Source organism: Cervus canadensis, chromosome 28 (genome assembly GCF_019320065.1).
Source record: "Cervus canadensis isolate Bull #8, Minnesota chromosome 28, ASM1932006v1, whole genome shotgun sequence".
Lineage (NCBI taxonomy): Eukaryota > Metazoa > Chordata > Mammalia > Artiodactyla > Cervidae > Cervus > Cervus canadensis.
Genome location: NC_057413.1, coordinates 48405729 through 48426773, shown reverse-complemented (window position 1 = coordinate 48426773; position 21045 = coordinate 48405729). Strand labels below are relative to the sequence as shown.

Genomic DNA, 21045 nt, shown 5'->3' with positions numbered 1-21045 from the left:
CTGAGAGAGGCCATCCCGGACCACCCTATTTATAATAGTACCTGTATTCCATGTCTCCCTTAGCACTTAGCACCAATGCTAAGCGTATGCAGTATATGTGTGTGTGTTTGTCTGTCTTCCCTCCCCTGCTACACACACACTAAAATGTAAACTCCATGAAGACAAGGACTTTAGCACTGAATTCCCCATGTCTAGATCAATGCCTGGCACATACTATGTGCTGGAGAAATAAAAACTTACTTGAATACAGTGAGGTTCAAATCTCTATCTTCAGTCCAAATTTTTCTTTTGGACTCCACATCTGTACTTTAATATGCTTCCTTACCACCCTGCCCCATGGGCACCTGACACCAAATTCACTAGGCCTTCCCTAGTACCTCCTGAATTCTTTCCTAGTGCGTGGCACCAGCCCTTACCCAGCTGCCTAAGCTAGAAGGAAGGGTCAACCTTGACCTCCTCTTCACCTTTCCCCATTTAGTCACAAGTCCTACCACTTCTACCACTTAAATCTTTCCAACCCCGCCCCTCCATTCCTTCCTCCTTTCAGTCTGCAACAGACATCCAAACGCTTGCCCACTTTGAGACCCTTCTGCCCACTCAGGTCTGAGCAGGCTCTTCTTGATTGAAGGTCCTCAGTGGCTCTTCATAGCCTATGGACAAAGTTCAAATCTCCTGGCCTCTCCATCAAGTTCAGCATTAACACCCTAGGCTGCCACTGTCATGGTTGCCTACCCTCTGTCCTCCCAAGCCAGCTCCAGCCAGCAAGTCTGCAGTTGTTCCCTCTGACTGGCATGCCTTTCCCCCAATCCTTCCTGGAGAACTCCAGGTCATCTCTCAGATATCAGTAATCTATTAAAAACTGCTCTCTGAATAGCATTGAAACATGTATACTACCATATGCAAAATAGATCACCAGTCCAGGTTCGATGCCCGAGACAGGTCACTCAGGGCCGGGGCACTGGGACAACCCGGAGGGATGGGATGGGGAGGGAGGTGGGAGGGGGGTTCAGGAAGGGGGACACATGTACACCCATGGCTGATTCATGTGAATGTATGGCAAAAACCACTACAATATTGTAAAGTAATTAGCCTCCAATTAAATATTAATTTACCAAAAAATGCAAATGAAACAAATAAGATCTTAAAGCTGAGATTTTGAAGGTAAAAAAAAAAACAAAAAAAAGCTCTCTAGGAGAATGTCCCACCCTGCCTCCCCTTCGTGTACACCTCTGCTTTGCTGTAATTGCTGGGTGTGAATAACTTGGAGATAGGGGAGAGTCTTAGCCATCTTTTTAACCCCAGGTCTAGCCTGGAAAACATTCAATCAATGTTGGATTGCTGCATGGATAGATAAATGAAGTCTCCAACTTTCTTCGCCCTGAACAGAACGCTTGTAAGATGGGGAGTTCCCCATCAACGGGGTAGTAAAAAAGAGGTTGGATGGTCCTAAATGGCAGTGTCCAGGAAAATTTTCTCAGTTCTAAATCCCTTCTCTTCCATTCCACATTCATTCACTACTTCCTGGAGTGCCTCCTATGAGCCAACACCTCCACCCCAAATGCTTCAGGACCCATTTCCAAACAGCTCCCCGCTACCCCTCAAGGCTTCTCCAAACTAAAGCCAAACTTTAGTTTGGACCCTTCTCCAAACGTTTCTCTTTGGAAAGCCAGGCCCACCACAGGACTTCTATTCGGGGTTTTCATTCTCCGGAAGCTTTCATCTTGCCCCGCCTCCGTTCTTGCCCCGCTTCAATTATTAAACCATCAGCCTCCAAGTTTCTCTGGCGCCCCTCCCCAGGTGTCCTCCCGGGGCTGCTCTCTCAGATCTCATCCCCTCTCTTTCTGTAACCCGTCCCTTTAGGTCCTACCTCCCATCGCCCCTTCCCGGCCGGCAGCCCTCCCCTCAGTATCCCGCTGCGGCCTTGGCCAGCCGGGCGCCCTCTCCACCTGTACAGGGTCTTGCGCGGTGCGAGCTGGTCCTCGCTCACGCCCTGAGCGATGTAGTAATCGGCGACCAGGCCGAGGATGCGGCCCCAGAAGAGGACCCGATCGAAGCGGTAGTCGCGTTTAACCAGCATAAGAGAAGTGAGCAGCGAGGCCCGACGGTCTGGGCTAAGGCCCTGCCCACTGCCAGAGGCCAACTCCAGTGACAGCAGGAGGCTTTCCGCGTCCATCGCGCAGGCGGCTCTGCTCAACGCCCGCCAGGTTGCTAGGAGAAGCCGTGTCCATGGAGATCCAAAGCTCCGCCCCTCCATCCTACCGGAAGCAGGATTTCACCCACCTGACCTTCTGCAGGCTAGCCTTCAGGGGCCGCCCGCCAGCCAGCCCTTCTTGCCACGGAAAGCTTCCGAAAAGCCTGGGCATACACTCACTCCCTTCTGCTTCCTTTCCCCACTGGGTGATGGGAGGTGTTCAGTTGTCACGGCAACGGCCTGGTTTTTGCCCCAGAATAAGCAGGATACAGTGGTAGGTTGGAGGTTCCAACTTAGCCCAATTCCAGGGCTATTTTGCTTCCTCTAAAGCCCCTCCACACAGTCGACATTTATTGAGTCCTCATTGTATAGCATACGCAATGGGGGCTTGGGAAGAAAAACAGTAAGACTAGCTATATTATTTCACTCCAGTCGTGTCCTTTCTTGGCCTCAGAATTTCCTCAGAAAAGAATTTAAGATCCTCCTGGCTCCAAGATTCCCAAGACAATCAATCCCCCCCCTCCCCCAGAACCAGGTCATACAGAGTGGGGTCCATCTATTCCACCGTCCTCAGTCTTCACAGATGGCTCTTTTTCCCTTTCATAGGATTGTTTCAGCTAAGTGGCAGACAAAGACCTAGAAGCAGGGAGTGGGGATTCCCCAGAGGTCCAATGGTTAGGACTCCAGTGTGTGGGGATAGGGAGGGGCTGGCTGGGCAATGGGGCACCATATAGGGCCACACCCTGGGAAAGGAGGGTGCAGAGAGTTACGTATGTTTATGGACTACACTTCCCCATCAACATTTTCCCCATCAACAGCTACATGTTCCCTACCACCTACATTTACCTACCTCAGGTCCCACACCTATTGCTTTTAGGTTCAAATGGTAGCAACAGATGAAAGGCCAGAACCACTGAAGCTGGGGATCTTCACTCCCTCGGCTAGATACGATTTCTTCACCTGCATCTCTGGAGTGCCCAGCCAAGGTTAAAAGAGAGAAACAGATGCCTCAGCAGGCTTGTTGTCAGGGAAGGAAATATTTGTTGGTAAAATTATTAACTGATCTATTAATTTCTGGATTCCTTTGGAGAAGATTCATGAAATCAGAATGACCTGGGCCCCAATGCCAAGCTGAGAAGTGTCTAAATTACCTGGATAATTAACTTAGTTTTGATTGTCTAGACATTGTTTGTGAAGGTTTTTTAAAGTAAGGCTTGAGGGATCAGACTTGCCTTAATGTCTTCCATCTCAAAAGTTTGTAACTTCCTTGTTCAAAATTCTCCCTCCCTTTAAGTCGACCCCTCAGCCTGTCCATTTCCGAGTGGGAGATATGGCCCTGTTCCTCTTCTGTAAGGTACTATCAGACAAAAACAGTGGAGAGTCCAGCTGGCGGAGTATGCTTCAAGTGGACACAGCACAGAAAAGAACTCAAACCTTTTGTTTGCATTGATTCTATATTTACTTAGCACCAGTAAGTGGCAGGTTCCACGTCAGGAAACACAATCTGAAGCCAGAGATGAAGTCCCACAGCTTTCCAATGCTACCAAATTCAGCAGGGCAAACCCTGTTTAATCATCTCAGAGTAAAATCACACAGAATGTACAGTACAGTGTAAAGCACTCAGCCTCTGGAGTCAGCTGGACTGGATCTGAATCCAGGTTTCAACACTTAGGCAAGTTATTCAGTCTCCCCAAGCCTCATCTATAAGAGAGACAATAATATAAAATCTATAAGGTTATTAGATAATATATGTAAAGTGCTTAAAACCTACTATAAAATATAAACTATTTTTCATGTCTTCTTAAAGTATAAAAAATAGTATATATTGTTCACACACACACACACACACCACACACCTATCTCCAACACCAGCAGAGTGAGGATTCTGCCTTCAACTTGCTTCCAAGAAATAAGCAGATGTTCTCAGGGACAAAGAGCGTTAGTGCTCAGTGGTCGACAGCACCAAGCTGGCAAGGATAACACTAAGGATCAGGATGGCCAAGCCACAGATGGTGCTGAGGAATGGCCACTGGCAGGAGGGCAGGGACGGCATGAGGACAGTACTGCCAACAGTAACTGCCAGCAGCCACCACGCAACTGCGATGGAGACACAGGGCGAATTCCAGAAGGGACACGTGGCCTCACGGAAGTGACTCTACTGGGCAGACCCGTTGTCTTAGCCTATAGTTCAATCAGGCTTTGGAAAGACTCTCTTGGTTTTCTTTTCTCAGGTCCCTCCCGCTGTGTGACCTCTGCTTTGGGTATACATACTCTAAGGGTCACAGAAACCAACATGTGGCTAGCAAAGAACATCAGGCTAGGAGTTAGCTGATGAGGATTCTTAGTCCCAACTCTGCTATCAAACTGTTAAAGAACCTTGGCCAAGTCATTTAACTTCCCATATTGGTCCAGGAATAATGAAGAGAAAGAACTATTAGAAAAAAAAAGAAATCATGGAAGGCTGAAGCCTAAGAGACCAAGGGAGAAGATTACTTTAGCCTTAAGCCTCTTTAAGTCCCTTTAAGCCAAAAATGTTTCAGGAAAATTTAATATGAATCCATTCATTTTATAATATATTTAAGTCCATGAATCACACCCACATTATGTCCCTGTTAAAAATTCTGAAAAGCCACAGCAAAAGCTAAAAAGGGTCACCTCCCCTCAGCCCTGGGGGTGGGTGGGGAGGGGAGGGAGCCTGTCTGTGGGCCCATGTTTGCTTTCCAGCCCCCAAAAGAAACACCTGATCCAGCACCTTCTGGGAAAATCAACCTGTGATTCAAAGAGATGCTTGTTCAATGATGATTATTACAACCCCAGTCATACCATCCGTCCACCAGAAAGTCTAAGGGGGGTAGGCAGCCAGAAGGACAGAACCTTCCTCTCACCAGGAATTAACTAGCTCCAAGCAGGAGATGGGTGACGTGGTGCTACCAGGGGAAAGATAATTTAGCCACTGTGTTCACGATGAGCATTCCCATTCATTCATGGAAGCCTTTCAGTGTCACTGGTGCCTGGAACCAAATGTAATCCTCCCAGGCTGTAGCTGGGATGGCGGGTCGGCCACAGGACAAGGTCACAGTCAGCTTGTGGCCCCGGCTGGGCACTCTGTAGTTGAGCTTGGGTCGAAACCAATCCTCTCCACAGTCGCGGTGACCCTGCACCATGACAACGGTGCCCATGAGTGGAGGGACCTGCAGCTCACTGAAGGCATCAGCCAGGAAAATGGCTCGGAAGAGGCGGCGCAAACAAGCTGCCGTGCTCAGGCTCGGGTCCATGCTGTTGGGGGCTAATCGGGACAGGTCAAGCTCGTAGAACTCCTTGGGGCTGAGGGCGTTGCCCCCAAGGAGGATCAGAACTCGAGGGACTAGTGTCCGGGCAAAGAGTCCCTCCAGGTGGCTGAGGACACTCTCCAGTTCTGCCAGGGTTTGCTGGCATTTCCTGCTGCTCACCTCAGCAGTGGCCCGAGGTTTCTTCTTCACTGCGTCCTCTGCCTGTGAGGACAAAGAATGGTGACAGAGAAGGTCTGCAAGGTAGACGAAAGCTAATGCGCTTTGAAGAACCCTGCTGGGACAGAACAGACTTATAGGACTGGAGCTCCAGATCAGTGAACCGCCACACTCAAGACCCTGGGTTTTATCACAGGGAAAGTATCAAAAAGGAAAATAGATTCTTTGTACAAAATCTTAATTCTTCTGCACTCAGAATAGCAAAGACAGTGTACTGAAGCAGAAGGGCATCCAGAAATTAGCAACTAAAATACTGAAGTACTCATAACAAGACTGAGGACTGGGGACTTCCCTGGCGGTCCAGTGGTTAAGAATCCACATTCCAAGGCACAGGACGAGAGCTTGATTCCTGCTTAGGAAACTAAGATTCCCATATGCCACAGGGCAACTAGAGAGCCTGTGCTTGGCAACTATTCAGCCAAAAAAAAAAAAACCACCAAGGATTATTTGGTCTAATATATTCTGAAGTTCATCCTCCAGTTAAACATGGCATTCAGGTTGAGGTTTGACAGAAAACAGCAAAATTCTGTAAAACAATTATCCTTCAATAAAAAATAAATTAAAAAAAATGTGGCAAATGATGGAAGGAAGGGAGGAAGGAAATGAAAGAGTGGGTGGGAGGGAAGAAGAAAAGAGGGGAGGGAAGCAGGGAGGGAGGGGAGAGAAAGAGGACTCCCAGTGGCAAAAATAACTAAAAAATAGATGACAGTGGCTAAAGACAACAACAAATTCTTGGAAGAAAGTAGGAAGCACTCAAGAGAGCTGAATAGCAAGTGCTGTCAGAGGGGACTCCCCTGAGAAGCAAAACCACACTGAAGAAGCCCATGAAAGGCACAGGAGTTGTTCATTCAAGCACCACAGAACACAAAAGTGAACACATGGGGACTGAGTGAACACCTGTGCAAGGACCCTCAGCGTGCGTGCATGCTAAGTCACTTCAGTCATGTCCAACTCTTTGTGACCCTACAGACTGTGGCCTGCCAGGCTCCTCTGTCCATGGGATGCTCCAGGCAAGAATACTAGAGTGGGCTGCCATTCCACTCCAAGGGATCTTCCCAATTCAGGAATCAAACTTGCAACTCTTATGTCTCCTGCACTGGCAGGCAGATTCTTTACCACTAGTGCCACCTGGGAAGCCCAGGACCTTTAGATGGCCTGCCAGTTTCCCCCACCCAAACATAGTTTTGGAAGTGTTCTTTCTCTCTTTCCTTCCTTCCTCTTTCCTTCATTGAGTAGTGTATCAGATGGGAGCACAAATGTGTTCAGTTTACCATGTTTAACTGAAAGATAACTCCAAAATCACCATTATTATAGCAAATAATCCTCTTTCCCATTATCATTGCCACCCATGTCCTTTAGGTCTATCAGCTAGCTCACAGGGCCAGCCATGCACACAGAACTTTCAAAGACTTCTTCTTAAATATTCAGACACCAAATAAAAGCCTCAACTGTGAAAGAGACCAAAACAAATAAATAGGAAAGGAATCTGGAAGAAACAGAGACAGTGCAAGGGACAGAGGAAAACTACAAAAACACAGTAATTAATACCCACAAGTAAGAGAAGTTCATACAGACAGGAAACAACAGGATATAACTAAAAAGGAACATGTGGGACTTCCCTGCTGGTCCAGTGGGCAAGACTGTGAGCCCCCAATGCAGGGATCGAACTAGATCTTGCTTGCAGGTTGCAACTAAGACCCAGCACAGTCAAAACAAATTTAAAATATAAAAATTTTAAGAAAAAAGTTCTTAAAACTGTGACTGCCAAAAAATTACTTTAAGTGTAAGAATATAAACTCAAGGAAGAAAAGTATAACAGAAACAAAGAAATGAGGATTTGGAGAGAAATACACTAAAGTTAGAGGATCAGTTCATGAAGTCCAAACGTAACACACAATAGAAGTTTCAGAAAAAGAAAACAAGAGAAAAGGCGGGAAGCCTTTGACTACCCAGACTAGAGTGGGAAAGGACTAAAGCCATAGGGCTGAAACATCCTTCACAGCTGCTTATGCTGACAGGCGTGAAGGTTCCTTTGACCACCCTTTTTACCTGCCACCATCTAACAGCCACAAAGCTCACTCACCAATTTTCTCCCAAAGCTTGTGCCTACCTGGGGAAAAGGTTTTCGGTAGAAGTGCTTAAGCTGTTCGTAGGGCAGAGGTAGTTGCTGGCGTTGGTACATGATATGTTTCAGGAGCTCACAAGTAAAGCGACAGCAGCCTTCCTGGCTCACAGGCCCAGGAAACACCACTGGCACCATGCAGTCCCTGGGACGAAAGGGCTCCAAAGGGTTGGGAGGTTCCTGGGTGGAGGTGGTCTCAAGTAGTTCTATCTGGGGGTCCTGGGTTTCCTCCGACTTCTCACACCACTCCAAATCTAGTAGGTGCACAGAGGGACAAGAGAGAAAAACGAAAAACTTAAAAGGTCTATGGACAAAACACCCTGAAGCCCGATCTCCTCTGTTCTCCAAAGCTAAGCAGGGTCCGGCCTGATTAGAACTTGGATGAGAAAAAGTTAAGAGGCCAAAGTCAGTCTTCCCATCCCTTGAGGCGACATCAGCCACCACAGCTGAGGCCAGACGCCTACACAGGCGGATTCCCTCCGCAAACTCCCCTCTAGGCGGCCGCCCGCAGGTTCCAGATTCCAGTTGCCTAAGAAAGAGACTGCAGGATTTGGGGGGACTGGGTGGCGGGAATTTCGGAGACAGCGACTGGATCTGCTCAGAAATCAGAGGCCCTGATATGGGAAAATGAGTTGAGAGAAAGCGGTGTCAAGCAGGGCACAGAACACGTCGCGAAGAAAGAGGAGTGTGAACCAATTGGATCCAGGGCCGCGCAGGCGATGGAGTCAAAGGGACCGAGTCAGAGCTGCGAGGGACGACGGGAAATGGGGACAAGGAACACGATTAGTGAAACGACTACGGGCTAAATGACTGGAGGGAGCCGTGGCAGGGAGGAAACAAACTCCTCGAGCTCCGGACTCCATACCTTACCAGGGACTGCAGCCGGGGACTGCACTTCCGGCTCCGGGGCCGCCATCACGACCTCCTCCCAGTTCTCCGTTCGGTTTGAATAGGCGCCCCGCGATGCTTCATGGGAAGCCCGCGCCTCCACTTCCTGTTCTGCTGGCCCGGAAGTGGGAGGGGCGCCGCGTCTGTGTGGCAGAGGCTGTGCTGGGTAGGGAATTGAGCCCTGTCAAAGAGCGGAGACGAGACCTCCCTAACACCCTTCGGCGAGTCCGTTGAGCCCTCCTCCCACAGAGAAAACGCGGGTTCTCAACTACTTGGCGCTGCCTTCCGAGGACACCCGCTCGCCCGCATCCATTCTTTCCTGCGTCCTCTATTCGCTACGCACCTACTTCGTGTCAGGCCCTGTCCTAGGTGCTGGAGTCTCTGCGCGAAGAAGCCAGCGACTGGAGGGGTCCTCAAGGGGTTCAGTGCCTATAGATTCAATGCAGTGTGATGAATTATACAAAAAGGTGTACAAGGGCAGTGGACGAGGAGAACAGGAGCGCCTAACCTAGAGGAGGTGGGAGTGAGGGGTGGTCCAAGAGGAAATTGATCTTTAAGATGAGTAAAGGTAAAGAGGAGGGTGTGGTGGTCCTGGAGACTGTTAAAAACAAACAAGCCCCAAATGGATTCACTTCTGCTAAATCTCACCAAGACTCATTTCCTAACTCTAGTAGGAGTTTCAGCTTCTCCTGGAGTGGAATTATAAACTAACCACTCTGACATTTCAGTGCTAGTGAGGTAATCTGCAAGATAAATCCCCCAGCACTCCCCCTAAATGGAATTCCCCTTTCTTTTGCTACTAACCTCATTATCCTGCCTCTATTTCTTTAAAAGTCTTGCATTTTGTACAGCCCCTCAGAGTGCCTTTGTATTTACTCGATGAGATACTTCCTGATTCATGAATTGTTAAATAAAGCCAATTAGATCTTCAGATCTTCAGTTGAATTTTGTTTTTTAACAAGACCTTGAGATACAAGAGCATTCTCAATTTAAGAAATAAAAAGAGTTCGGCTTATGAAGTATTAAGGCTGTGGTAGACAAACAGGAACCAGATCATAGTAAGGAAGGCATTCTGAGCCATATTAAAGAATTTGAACTTGTTCCTGTAAGGGGATGGAGGAACGTTTGAAAGGTTTAAGTAAGTAGGAGAGTGACATGGTTATATTTACATTTTATACTGAAAAATTTAACCTCTACACTGGCTGCAGTGTGGAGATTAGATTACAGAGAGGATAAAGGAGGAGGCACAGATAGCAGTCAGAGCTAGCAATTGGAATTACCCAAGTACATGGTGAGAGAGGCCTGAACTAGGGTAGTCACAGTGGGGTGGACAGAACTGGGTGAACCCTATAGATATTTGGGAGGTCCAATGAGTAAGGTGGTTGATCCCAGGAAGAGGAGGGAAAGTGAGAGACTGTCCAGAAGATAAGCAAAAAAAAAAGATAAGCAGACGTTTTACTTCAGCAACTCTATGGCCAGTTGTGCCATTCAATGAAGGAGGGAACACCAGAGGAAGGCCAGTTTTATTGGGTATGAGTAAGGAGAAAAGATGAGTTATTTTTGATAGGTTGAGTTTGCTGTTCCATTGGACAGTGAAGAGATAATTTAGGAACACCATGAGAAGCAGAAATATGTATTTGAAAGTCATCAGCATGGGAGTGGATAATCACCCAGGGAGGTTGTATACAATGAAAATGAGCAAGGATCCTGAAGAGACTAATGTTTGGGGATGAGCAGAAAGAAAAAGTCTATGGAGGAGACTGAGGAGTAGCCAGGGAAGTAGTAATAAAAATAGCCAAGTGTTAGGTGATAGAGACCAAGAGAACAAGTGTGTTTCAGCAAACAGGGACCAGCAATCAAAACACTCCATAAAAAGCATAATGATTAAAATAGTGTGGTATTGGCTTAGGAATAAACAAAACGGAAGAGAGTCAAGAAACAGATTAATGTATCAATATATACATAGGTCTTAGCAATGATGAGGCTGATTCTTAAGAGCAAATAATTTGAAACAGCTCCCCATCCATTTAGGAGGGGGAAAAAGATTAGTTCCCATTACACAGTCTACATAAAGATACACTCCAAATCAATTAAACATATAAACATAGAAATAAACCTCAAAACTCCTAGAAGAAAATACTGGAGAATAATTCATAATTTAGGAGTGGGGTTGGCCTAGACATGACACAAAAACAAAGAAAATATAAAGAAAAATACTGCTAAATCTGACTTTAAAATAAATGTAAAGGTACTATACATAAAGAATGAATGACTAATTATGTACCAGGAAAAAAGTCTGCGTGTGTACATCCATTATTTACCCCACAGGCAACCACCTCATAAGCACCTCATAAGCAACCCCTCCAGGAAACTAAACACACATGTCACCTTCCATCTCCCAGGACCCTGATCTCCTCCTGGGCAGATATCCCTGCTCCTCCTACTCCTCTGCCAGCCTTCACTCCTGTCTGCGGTAAGCCAGATTGTATAAGAATGGATATCAGAATGGGCTATCCCACCCCAACTCTTAAAAGAAGGGAACTGGAAAGAATGAAGCAAAACTGTGTGTGGGACAGCTGAAACATCTGTGATGATGAGAACACAAGTGTTATCAGGTGACTGCAGCAGACCTTGGTTATCAAGAGAGCCCAGTGGTGGTGGTGGCGATGGTGATAAGGTTGGAGGAATATTCTTAGCTCTGGCTTCCAATCCTCATCTTTTTCAGCTGTCTCACTCAGCCCCTAAGTAGCAGTTTTCCTGGTGGGGTTGTCCCTGGCTGTCTGCAACATAACCTTCCTTCAGCTGAACAGGATACAGAAGTCACAGGTGCTTTCAACCAGTGAAGTCCCCATAATTGGTTGGGTCTGCTAAGCCCTTTTGCAGATTTTGGTCCTTCTGCTTTCACCGGTTCGGGGAGTTATGCCATGTGGACAGCATCTACCTGATCAGTGACCTGCCTTCCTCCTTGTGGTCCTGGGGGGGAAGCCATGGACTCCAGCAGGTCTGAACCTCTGCAAGGATCACCAGAGGTAAGCCACTGGTGCTAGTTTTCCGAGGAAAACAGGTTTGCAGGGAAGGGTTGTTTTATTTCTGGGCTGCGTTTGAGGATCTCGCTGTTTGTGAAGAGAGGGGAAGTGGACGGTACAATGGGTGAGTGGTGAGTCACGAGACAACCACGGGGCTGGGAACTGAACTCTGGCGTCCTGACTCGCAGCTCAGCAACACCAACTGCTTCTCCACTCTGCCTTTCTAGTGTGTTGTACACTGGTTTATGTCACTGAATGTGTTTACTCCTTGCTGACTGCAAGAGCCCTAAAGAGCAAGAGAGATGACAGCTTGGCAAGAAAGTCAAAAGTCAGCAATCCCCTGGGCCCTTGGCCAAGTTTCTATTCCAGGCAACTTCCCCCGCCCTCGCAGCGGTTGACGCAACCCGAGCCCCAGCCCCGCCCAAGTAGGGGCCAGGCTCTTCCTACACCCCTGGCTGTTTTAAAACCAAACTCGGTTCTCCCGGATTGGTTCTACTTCAAAACAAAGGGGAGGGGTAATACTCGCTGCGGGCACTCGCTGCAGGGCAGGGCTGGTTTATGGATTCCAGCCTCGTGTCGGGGCCACCGCCGTGTCTCGGGCTGCTAAAACCAGCCCCCGGAGGGTGCCAGCCCGGTAATAAAGCAGTGACTACTGTGTAAAGGTGGCATAATCATCGTAACAATAAAAGCCATAATTAGGCTAACCACCATCCGCCTCCGCCCTGGCATTGGTCCTGACTCACCCAGAAGGCACGCATGCCGTCGAGGGAGAAACTGAGGCATGGGCGGAGCCAGTAGGCTAGAGGGACAAGTCGCCCTGAATTCTTCAGCTCTCCAGGTCCAAAACATCTTGTCTGGGATCGCGTTAAGGGGCCAAATCCAGAAGCGCCTACAAGGCTAGATTCTATGTAAGCTCCCCCGACTCCAGTGACTGCCCCACCTCCAGGCCCCTGGGAAAGACCCGCTCAGCTCGGAGACTGGAACCAGACTACAGCTCCCTTAGGCCTTTGCGCGCAAAGCCGCGCTGCTTGTCTACGCCCCGAAGCCGCCCTCGGCCCCTTGCGCCGCGATGCCTCCTGGGAGCTGTAGGGCTGCGGCTAGCTCTTTCCGGGGAGCTCCTAGGCTTGAGGACTCTATATCCCATGGTGCTCCGCGGCTGTTTCTGACGCGACCCGAAGGCCAGGGGATGCGGGGGCGTGGCCTGCGCAGGGCCCCACCCCGCTCTCCTCTGGCTGGCCCGACTCGGCCGTGGCAGTAGGCGCGGGGGCAGCGGCGGCGTCCGCGGTGGCGGTGGCGGGGGGGAGGGGCCGGGCGGGGGGCTGGCGGCAGCGGCGGATGGACTCGCGGGTATCGGAGCTGTTCGGCGGCTGCTGCCGGCCCGGAGGGGGCCCGGCCGTGGGCGGAACCCTCAAGGCTAGGGGCGCCGGCGGCAGCAGCAGCTGCGGTGGCCCGAAGGGGAAGAAAAAGAACGGAAGGAACAGAGGGAGCAAAGCCAACAACCCCCCGTACCTGCCCCCCGAGGTGAGCACCTGAGAAGTGGCGGGGCCAGAGGTAACCACTCCTTCCGGTCCCGGGACTCCAGGAAGGCGGGACAGAGAGTAGTACCCCCTTCCGGTGTCATAGACCCCCGAGAAGAGGAGAACAGTTTTTTCCGGTCCAAGGACCCCAGGGAGGAGGCACAGAAAGACTGGGCCTCCTTTCCTGTGTCAGGACCCTGGGGAGGAAGAGTTGGGACGGGGGCGGGAATCTACCCACTCTGATCTAAGTAACTCCAGGTGAAGTGGGGAAAGGCGGTCCCACCCGCATCCCTTGGGAAGAGCAGAGTAGAATGCCCCAGCCCTTTTCCTGTGCAACTGAAGGAAGGCGGACTGCATCCCGGGATATGAGGAGTTGAGAGTTTTCTAAACTTGTTCCAGGGAGGAGAGGAGTACCGGGAAAAGAGCAATATGTTCCCTCCCTCTACACACAAACACAAGCGGAGAACACTGGCTAAGTCCTCCCGCCCTTTGCCTGTCCTACGAGGAAGTGTGGACAGCCTCCACCTTCCTGCTCCAGCTGTTCCCTAAGGCAGACAATAGTTGCTGCTTTGTTCCTCTGTAGAAAAGGAGGACACAGGGGGAGAGCCTCATCCAGTGGTTGTCAAACTTGAGCACCTTAGAGAATCACCTGGATTGCTGCTCCACCCCTAGAATTTCTGATTCAGTAGCTCAAAGGTATCCCTGATAATCTGCATTTCTTACAAGTGCCCAGGTGATGCAACTGCTCCTGGTCCTGGGACCACACTTTGAGAAACTTTAGTCTAGACCATCATCCTTGTATCAGTATTCTGAAGCCACCCATTCTAACTTTTCATCTCCAGCAAAATGATAAAAAGGAAGGTCTCTGTTGATGGGGAAAGATCTCCTTTATACTCCCATGCAATTATGGGTGAAGACCTATAAGAGCCTGAGAGTCAAAGAGCCTTGAAGGGATGGAATGATGACAGGAAGGGGAGAAGGAAAAGTAAATAGCCACGGAGGAGGAGTGCAGAAATACAGGGCTGGCAGAACAGGCAAATCTCATATCCTTTTGCACCTGAGAGGGGAAGGCTCGGGCAATGGGATACTTCTGTGTTGGGTCACCTGATACAGGGAAGAGGAGGAGGTGGTGTGATGGATTCAAGAGTTCACCTCAGCTGGGGCGTGAGGGTTAGGGGACAGAAGGGGAAAAGCCACAGTGGTCTGGTTTGTGGTGTCTGTCTCCTTCATTGTCTTTTCTGAGTTTCTTCATCTCAACCCCAACTTTGGAGACTTGTCTCTCCTTCTCCTGGCTCCTCTCTCGTTGGGTTTGTAGTGACCAGTGCTGAGCTCACCCTCTGGCACTGCTCCAAAACCTCTTGCAACCTCTTACTCTTGGTGTCATCAGCTGAGAGGGGTGGGCAGGAAGGAAGTGGTGTCTCTCAGACCAGTGGCAAAGAACGGCCTCCGCAGCTTGGACATGGAGAAGACACAGACGTGGGGACAGCAATTTGAGGCCCTAGGAGGAAGGAAAGACGGTGATCTTGCATCTAAGATGAGCATGCTGCCAGTGATCCAAAAAAGAGGGACTCAGGGTTCCGTTCCTGGCATAGATAGATGACTGACTGTGTTCTTGGAGGCCTTTCTTTCAGAGAGGTCACCCTGGAACCGAGTACAGGGCTGGTCTGCCATGACCTTTGACAGACACCTGCCTAAACAAGTGCAGCTCAAGCTTCCTGCTCTCTTAAGTTAGCTGCCTGAACCCCAGTGGGAGTCGGGGAAGTAAAGGTTAGGTCTGGACAGTGTGTAGTAACAGCTCCCTGTTTCTTTTCAGGCTGAAGATGGAAACATCGAATATAAAGTGAGTCTTAGGCTGGGGAGGGACAGGTTGTCCTTGGTGTGGGATGATTTCTTTATGATCTCTAACTTTATGCCCTATAGTCATTTAAAGATGTGGTTCAGAGTAAGGGCTCTGTACCTTATTCTTTTGAAAGAGGACTCGCTGTCCGAGGAGGTCAGGGATGAGGGTGGTTAAGAGGAAAGGGAAGGCCCTGGTCCTTGCAGCAGGACAGATGGGGAACCTGTGGGTTCAGCAGGAGCATCTCTGACTTTTCCTTCTCATGGTACTTCACCTGCCCTAAGCTGAAGCTGGTGAATCCATCCCAGTATCGTTTTGAGCACCTGGTGACACAGATGAAGTGGCGGCTCCAGGAGGGCCGTGGTGAGGCCGTCTACCAGATTGGGGTAGAGGACAATGGGCTGCTGGTGGGGCTGGCTGAGGAGGAGATGCGGGCTTCCCTCAAGACCCTGCACCGGATGGCAGAGAAGTATGCTTCCCTTTGGTCCTCCTTTCCCTAAATCCCCAGGACCTGCCTTCTCTGGACAAAGGGCTGAAGTGGGGAGAGTTAGTTTTCTAGCATCCTCTGCCCTGGATCCAGGCTTTTTTGCCCCTTGACTTAAGGTTCATTTGTGTCAAGGGAGCTGTGGATGCAGGATAGATTGGAGGCAGGTAGGAAGTGGAGTAAGGTGTTCGGAACTCTGGGGAGGTATGAGAAGGCCATTGGTCCAGGGGAATGGGGAGTATGGGTGAGATGTGGCAGCTGTGGCCTTGCTGTGACAGAGTCGGGGCAGACATCACTGTTCTCCGGGAGCGAGAAGTGGACTATGATAGCGACACACCCCGGAAGATCACTGAGGTGCTCGTACGAAAGGTTCCTGACAACCAGCAGGTGGGTCCCCACCCCTCCCTGTTTCTCACACCCCTGCTCCCTGGGAAGGTCCTCTGGTGGCAGACTCTTCCCCGGCCTGGGACTCTGAGATTTGGTCCCCAGAGACTGCTTATGCCTTTTTTGTTTGTTTTCTTTGGTTGGACTGGGTCCTTGGTGGTGTACCCCGGCTTTCTCTAGTTGGTGAGCGGGGGCCGCTCTTCATTGTGGCGCATGGGCTTCTCATTCTGGTGGCTTCTCTTGTTACGGAGCACCAGCTCCAGGGGCACAGGCTGCAGGACTTGTGGCTCCTGGACTTGGTTGCTCCGCCGCATGTGCAGTCTTCCTGGACCTGGGATCAAACCCATGTCGCCTGCATTGGCAGGCAGCTTCTTATCCACCGCACTGCCAAGGAAGCCCCTGCCGCTGCTTTTGACCTTTCAGTGGACAGAGTTGAGGGGTTGGAACCTGACCTCTGACAATTCATCCACAGTTCCTGGACCTCCGTGTGGCCGTCCTGGGGAATGTGGACTCAGGAAAGTCAACTCTTCTCGGAGTCCTGACCCAGGGAGAGCTGGACAATGGGCGGGGCCGGGCTCGGCTCAACCTTTTCCGCCACCTGCATGAGATTCAGTCTGGCCGAACCTCCAGCATCAGCTTCGAGATCCTGGGCTTTAACAGCAAGGGAGAGGTGCATGCAATCAACGGGACCCAGTGGGACCAGACTCTGAGGATGGGATGGTAGCGGTGAAGGACAGTGTGAGGGCAGAGTGTGGAGACTTTGTGGAGTAGTGTAGATGAAGGCCCCTGGGCACTGAACCTGCTGTGACCTCCTTAGAAAACAAACAGGGAATCAACTGAACTAAACCCTCAGTGGGGCTCAGGGTTAAGAGGCAGGGCTACCCAGGGACTGGTTTAGGTCCTGGCAACTCGTGAAGGGTTGGGGAGGCTGGCCGGGGGCACTGAGAGCCCGGGGCCCTGGGCCAGGTGGTGAATTACAGTGACTCACGGACGGCAGAAGAGATCTGTGAGAGCAGCTCCAAGATGATCACCTTCATCGACCTGGCAGGCCACCACAAGTACCTGCACACCACCATCTTCGGCCTCACCTCCTACTGCCCCGACTGCGCCCTGCTCCTCGTCAGCGCAAACACCGGGATCGGTAAGAGGCGTCAGCGCGGGGGCAGCGCTCACTCTCCTCCCCCGGGCCCCCACACATCTGGGAGCCAAACCACCTCTCCTCTTGTGCTCTCACCCCCCATCCCGCATCCTGACTCCCGCCCACCTTCTCTGAGCAGCTGGCACCACACGGGAACATCTGGGGCTGGCACTGGCCCTGAAAGTGCCCTTCTTCATCGTGGTCAGCAAGGTGGACCTGTGTGCCAAGACCACCGTGGAGAGGACAGTACGCCAGCTAGAGCGGGTCCTCAAGCAGCCTGGCTGCCACAAGGTTCCCATGCTGGTCACCTCCGAGGACGACGCTGTCACTGCCGCGCAGCAGTTTGCCCAGTCCCCCAAGTAAGGCTTTCTCACTCCAGCATCCTCAGGGAAGGCTGCCACAGGGCCCCGGAGCATGGGGTGCCCACCCCCTTCCCGACAGACCAGACCAGTTCGGCTCAGTTCTGTGATTTTTCAGGTTGGGATTGTGGGAGGGAGTCTTTGCTAAAGGCTTGACCCTTCCCCCAGTCAGCTTTGCTGACCCCTGGGAACCTGGAGGCAAAGTGCTGTGCCAGGCGTTTGCCATCTCTCTGGGCTCTGAGATGGGTCTCAAATGCCAGGCTCATAGAGAGAGGCCCCAAGCTCCTGAGCTGGTTAGCAAATAGGAGAGGGGAGCCCCTGTCCACCCCGAGAGAGGCTTGCCTTTCATGTAGGGGCTCCAGCCTCTGCCTCCTATTGGAACTTTGCTCATCTGCCCATTCCCTGCCTCCCTCTACAGCATCACCCCTATCTTCACACTGTCCAGCGTGTCTGGAGAGAGCCTGGACCTGCTCAAAGTCTTTCTGAATATTTTGCCGCCACTCACCAATAGCAAGGAACAGGAGGAGCTCATGCAGCAGCTGACAGAGTTCCAGGTAATTGGCCATCTGGACAGGCGGTCAGCCAGGGAACTAGGAGGGACTAATCCCGAGCCCGGAGTCTGTTTTGAGGTTTTGGAGCTGTCAGCCCTTGATAGAATCTTCTTTGGCTTCAGGTGGATGAAATCTACACAGTACCAGAGGTGGGCACAGTTGTTGGAGGGACGCTTTCCAGGTGAATTACCTTTCTTGCTTGTTATCTACCCCACTCAGCCCTCACACACCCAAGGACCTGAAAACATCATAGCTCACAGGCAACCCTGGTGGTGAACAGATGTGCTTGTTTGTAGATGAGGCTTTTGCCATCAGAGGAGCTGGAGAAAGCTCATAAATTGGCTTATAAGGGAAGAAACTTGCCGCTTCTTAGGACCTTTCAGCCCCTGCAGGGGGAAGTGTGGGTCTTGACCCCACAAAGACACCTAGAGTGCATTCAGCTGACTTCGTTGCCACCAGGGAAACGAGGTCCCCTGAGACTCTGCCCAAGGGCATGATTGCCCTTTCAGGAATCAGGTGTTCAGTATTAAGCCAACAGGTCCCTGTCTGCCAGGCTCTGCTGGTGTGAGCCTTCAGTCTGGACTGGGGCAAGATAGTCATCTCCCTTAGCTTCAAGTCACAATTTGGGGTCTCTCCCCCTAACCCGAGGGACTCAGAAGGGAATGACCTAGTAGAGAAGTAGGTGGGGGGCTTAGACCGACGCTGTGCCTCCTGCCCTCTGGACTGCAGTGGGATTTGCCGTGAGGGGGACCAGCTGGTGGTGGGCCCCACGGACGACGGCTGCTTCCTGGAGCTCAGAGTTTGCAGCATCCAACGCAACCGCTCTGCCTGTCGTGTGCTGCGAGCTGGTCAGGCTGCTACACTGGCCCTCGGGGACTTTGACAGAGCTCTCCTTCGCAAGGTGAGGTGGAAGGGTGGGTTGGAGAGAAAACACAAAGAGAAGTGCCTGGGAGGCTGGCTACTTGAAGGAGAAGCACCAAAGGTGCTTCAGGGGAACTCAGAGGGAACGTGAACGTGGTCTCTAACCCAAGAAGGCTGTCTGGGTGTGGACGTACACTGTCAGGGGACTCACAAAGCATCGATCACTAAATGTGACTCATTGTGCCACAACCCTAGTGTCCAGGACTCTGAAAATACCAAGCATTAGAAGGGTTAGAGGACACAGAGGTGGCTAAGGGAGGGCTCCTTAGAGAGAAGGGTTTTCAGTCTTCTGAGAGCTTTGTGGTTGAAGTCCTAGAGGAAGAGGAAGCTGTAAAGGGTGGTGAGGGCAGCCCGGGAGGAGAGACTAATGTGAGGTCTGCCCTTCCTGAGTCCGAGGGCTTTGCCTCCCCAGGGCATGGTGATGGTGAGCCCAGAGATGAACCCCACCATCTGCTCAGTGTTCGAGGCAGAGATAGTCCTGCTCTTCCATGCCACCACCTTCAGGCGAGGCTTCCAGGTGACCGTACATGTGGGCAACGTACGCCAGACAGCAGTGGTGGAGAAGATCCATGCCAAGGTGAGGGGACCCAGCCACGCCCCCGTTTTCCCAGGGAACAGTCAGAATTCTCCTGCGTCCAGAAAGGAGGGAACCCTGTCCCCAGAATCAGAGACCTCCCTTATCCCTCAAAGAGCACAAAGCCCCACTCCGGGTGGGTAGATGCCTGCTCAACCCTTGAGGGTGGAGGGCCAAGGCTAGTAGAGACAAGAGGCATGGTGGAGGGCCAGTGACCGTGTATCTGCTGCAGGACAAGCTGCGGACAGGGGAGAAGGCAGTGGTACGTTTCCGCTTCCTGAAACACCCAGAGTACCTGAAGGTGGGCGCCAAGCTGCTGTTCCGGGAGGGTGTCACCAAAGGCATCGGCCATGTCACCGATGTGCAAGCCATTGCAGCAGGAGAGGCCCAGGCCAACATGGGCTTCTGAACTCCAAGCGGGCACAGCTCTTCTGCTGTCCCTACAATACAAAAGGTGACTTCCGGCCATGCTGCCCCCACGTTGGCGGCTCTGTGTGTTAGTAGGCTAGAGAGATGGGGCGCTCTCCACTGCCTGCTCCCTGCCACTTTTCTGGAGACATGCCAATCTAGGTATGACCAGGGAGGGGCAGTCAGTCGTGAGGGAGAAGACAGGAGAATTCAGGGCAGTGCTCAGCAGCCTAGTGTTCACCTGGTTGGCTCATCAAGCCTGGCAACCCTGCGGCCTGTCACCAGAGGGAGCTGACCACCACCACACCGGCCCCACTGTCAGGACTGGGCATGATCCACCGGTCTGGTCCCTGCATGTCAGGAATTGTCGCAACTGCGGGGGGGTGGTCCTCGAAAGCTCTCCTTTTTCTATACCTCTTCTCAAGGCCATGTAAGTTGCCCACCTCTACTTGACTGTGGACAAAAGACCTCTGCGCCGGGCCATCCGGTGGCCCAGGGTCTGAAGAAAAGGCACAGGGACAGTGAAGGCCGAGCTCCCTCCCTGTGCCGAGACACGAGTCAGCTCCTTAGCTTTCTCCCCCTTCCCTTCTTCACTCAAGGGCCACGTCCCCAGTTTATCCTCTCAGAGGCCCCACAGGTGCTATTTGTTGTGCTGGCCCAGGTGTGGGGCCGCCAAGCTAAGACTTGGCCAACCGAAGGTCAGCTGCATGTCAATAAGTCTTGTCCCCACCTCCGCAGTGATCTGTTGATTTTAATGCTGCATCAGCCAGGATGTTTTACTTTCCCCAACCACAGCTCCCTGTTCCACACCCTCACCTCCCCTCTGGCCCTGTGTAAGTCCTCTCTTGTTTTAGTAGTTTGCAGTGAGCATCCCTTTCCCTCTGTTGCAGGGAACCTGGAGGAAAGGGAAAGATGTTGCCATATTTCCTACTCTTCAGGGCATGGATTCCCTCTTTTCCCTTTGTTAGTGTCCTGGGTTCCCATGGACTCAGGGATTTGGTTGAGGTTTCTCTGCATATATATATACACATATATATATTTAAATACACATATATATATTGTACAGAATAAAAATGTTTTATTGAACACACCGTGCATATGTTTAAGCCCCAGGGTCATCTTCCAGAGCTGAATTCCTC

General features: G+C 51.2%; 3 protein-coding genes across 8 annotated transcripts in view; 1 reads left to right on the top strand and 2 right to left on the bottom strand.

Annotated features, from left to right (window-relative positions):
* The window catches only part of RSPH9 (radial spoke head component 9), a 38115-nt gene extending 35870 nt beyond the window's left edge, over positions 1–2245 (bottom strand). Inside the window, exon 1 of one of the 4 annotated variants that reach the window (XM_043449752.1) lies at positions 1947–2245. In XM_043449752.1, coding sequence (XP_043305687.1) covers positions 1947–2173 — 227 coding nt within the window. In that variant the 5' untranslated portion in view covers positions 2174–2245. The remainder of the gene's footprint in view (positions 1–1946) is intronic. The other 3 variants (XM_043449754.1, XM_043449755.1, XM_043449753.1) reach the window with 3 other exon arrangements.
* A 1381-nt stretch (positions 2246–3626) lies between these two features.
* Positions 3627–12674, bottom strand: LOC122429444 (MAD2L1 binding protein). Of its 3 annotated transcripts, none has more exons than XM_043449749.1 (3): positions 12477–12674; positions 7808–8073; positions 3627–5682 (listed from the first exon to the last, which is right to left on the bottom strand). In XM_043449749.1, the coding sequence occupies exons 1-3, from the start codon at positions 12580–12582 to the stop codon at positions 5170–5172; spliced, it is 885 nt and encodes a 294-aa protein (XP_043305684.1). In that variant the 5' UTR covers positions 12583–12674; the 3' UTR covers positions 3627–5169. The 3 variants fall into 3 exon arrangements, with proteins under 3 accessions (XP_043305684.1, XP_043305683.1, XP_043305685.1); XM_043449748.1 differs by lacking the exon at positions 12477–12674 and adding an exon at positions 8690–8823; XM_043449750.1 differs by lacking the exon at positions 12477–12674 and adding an exon at positions 8685–8799.
* A 279-nt stretch (positions 12675–12953) lies between these two features.
* Positions 12954–20992, top strand: GTPBP2 (GTP binding protein 2). Its single transcript, XM_043449943.1, has 12 exons — positions 12954–13254; positions 15064–15090; positions 15372–15556; positions 15850–15958; positions 16428–16625; positions 16922–17096; positions 17233–17452; positions 17871–18006; positions 18126–18184; positions 18733–18904; positions 19337–19501; positions 19731–20992. The coding sequence occupies exons 1-12, from the start codon at positions 13069–13071 to the stop codon at positions 19905–19907; spliced, it is 1809 nt and encodes a 602-aa protein (XP_043305878.1). The 5' UTR covers positions 12954–13068; the 3' UTR covers positions 19908–20992.
* The last annotated feature ends 53 nt before the right edge of the window (positions 20993–21045 follow it).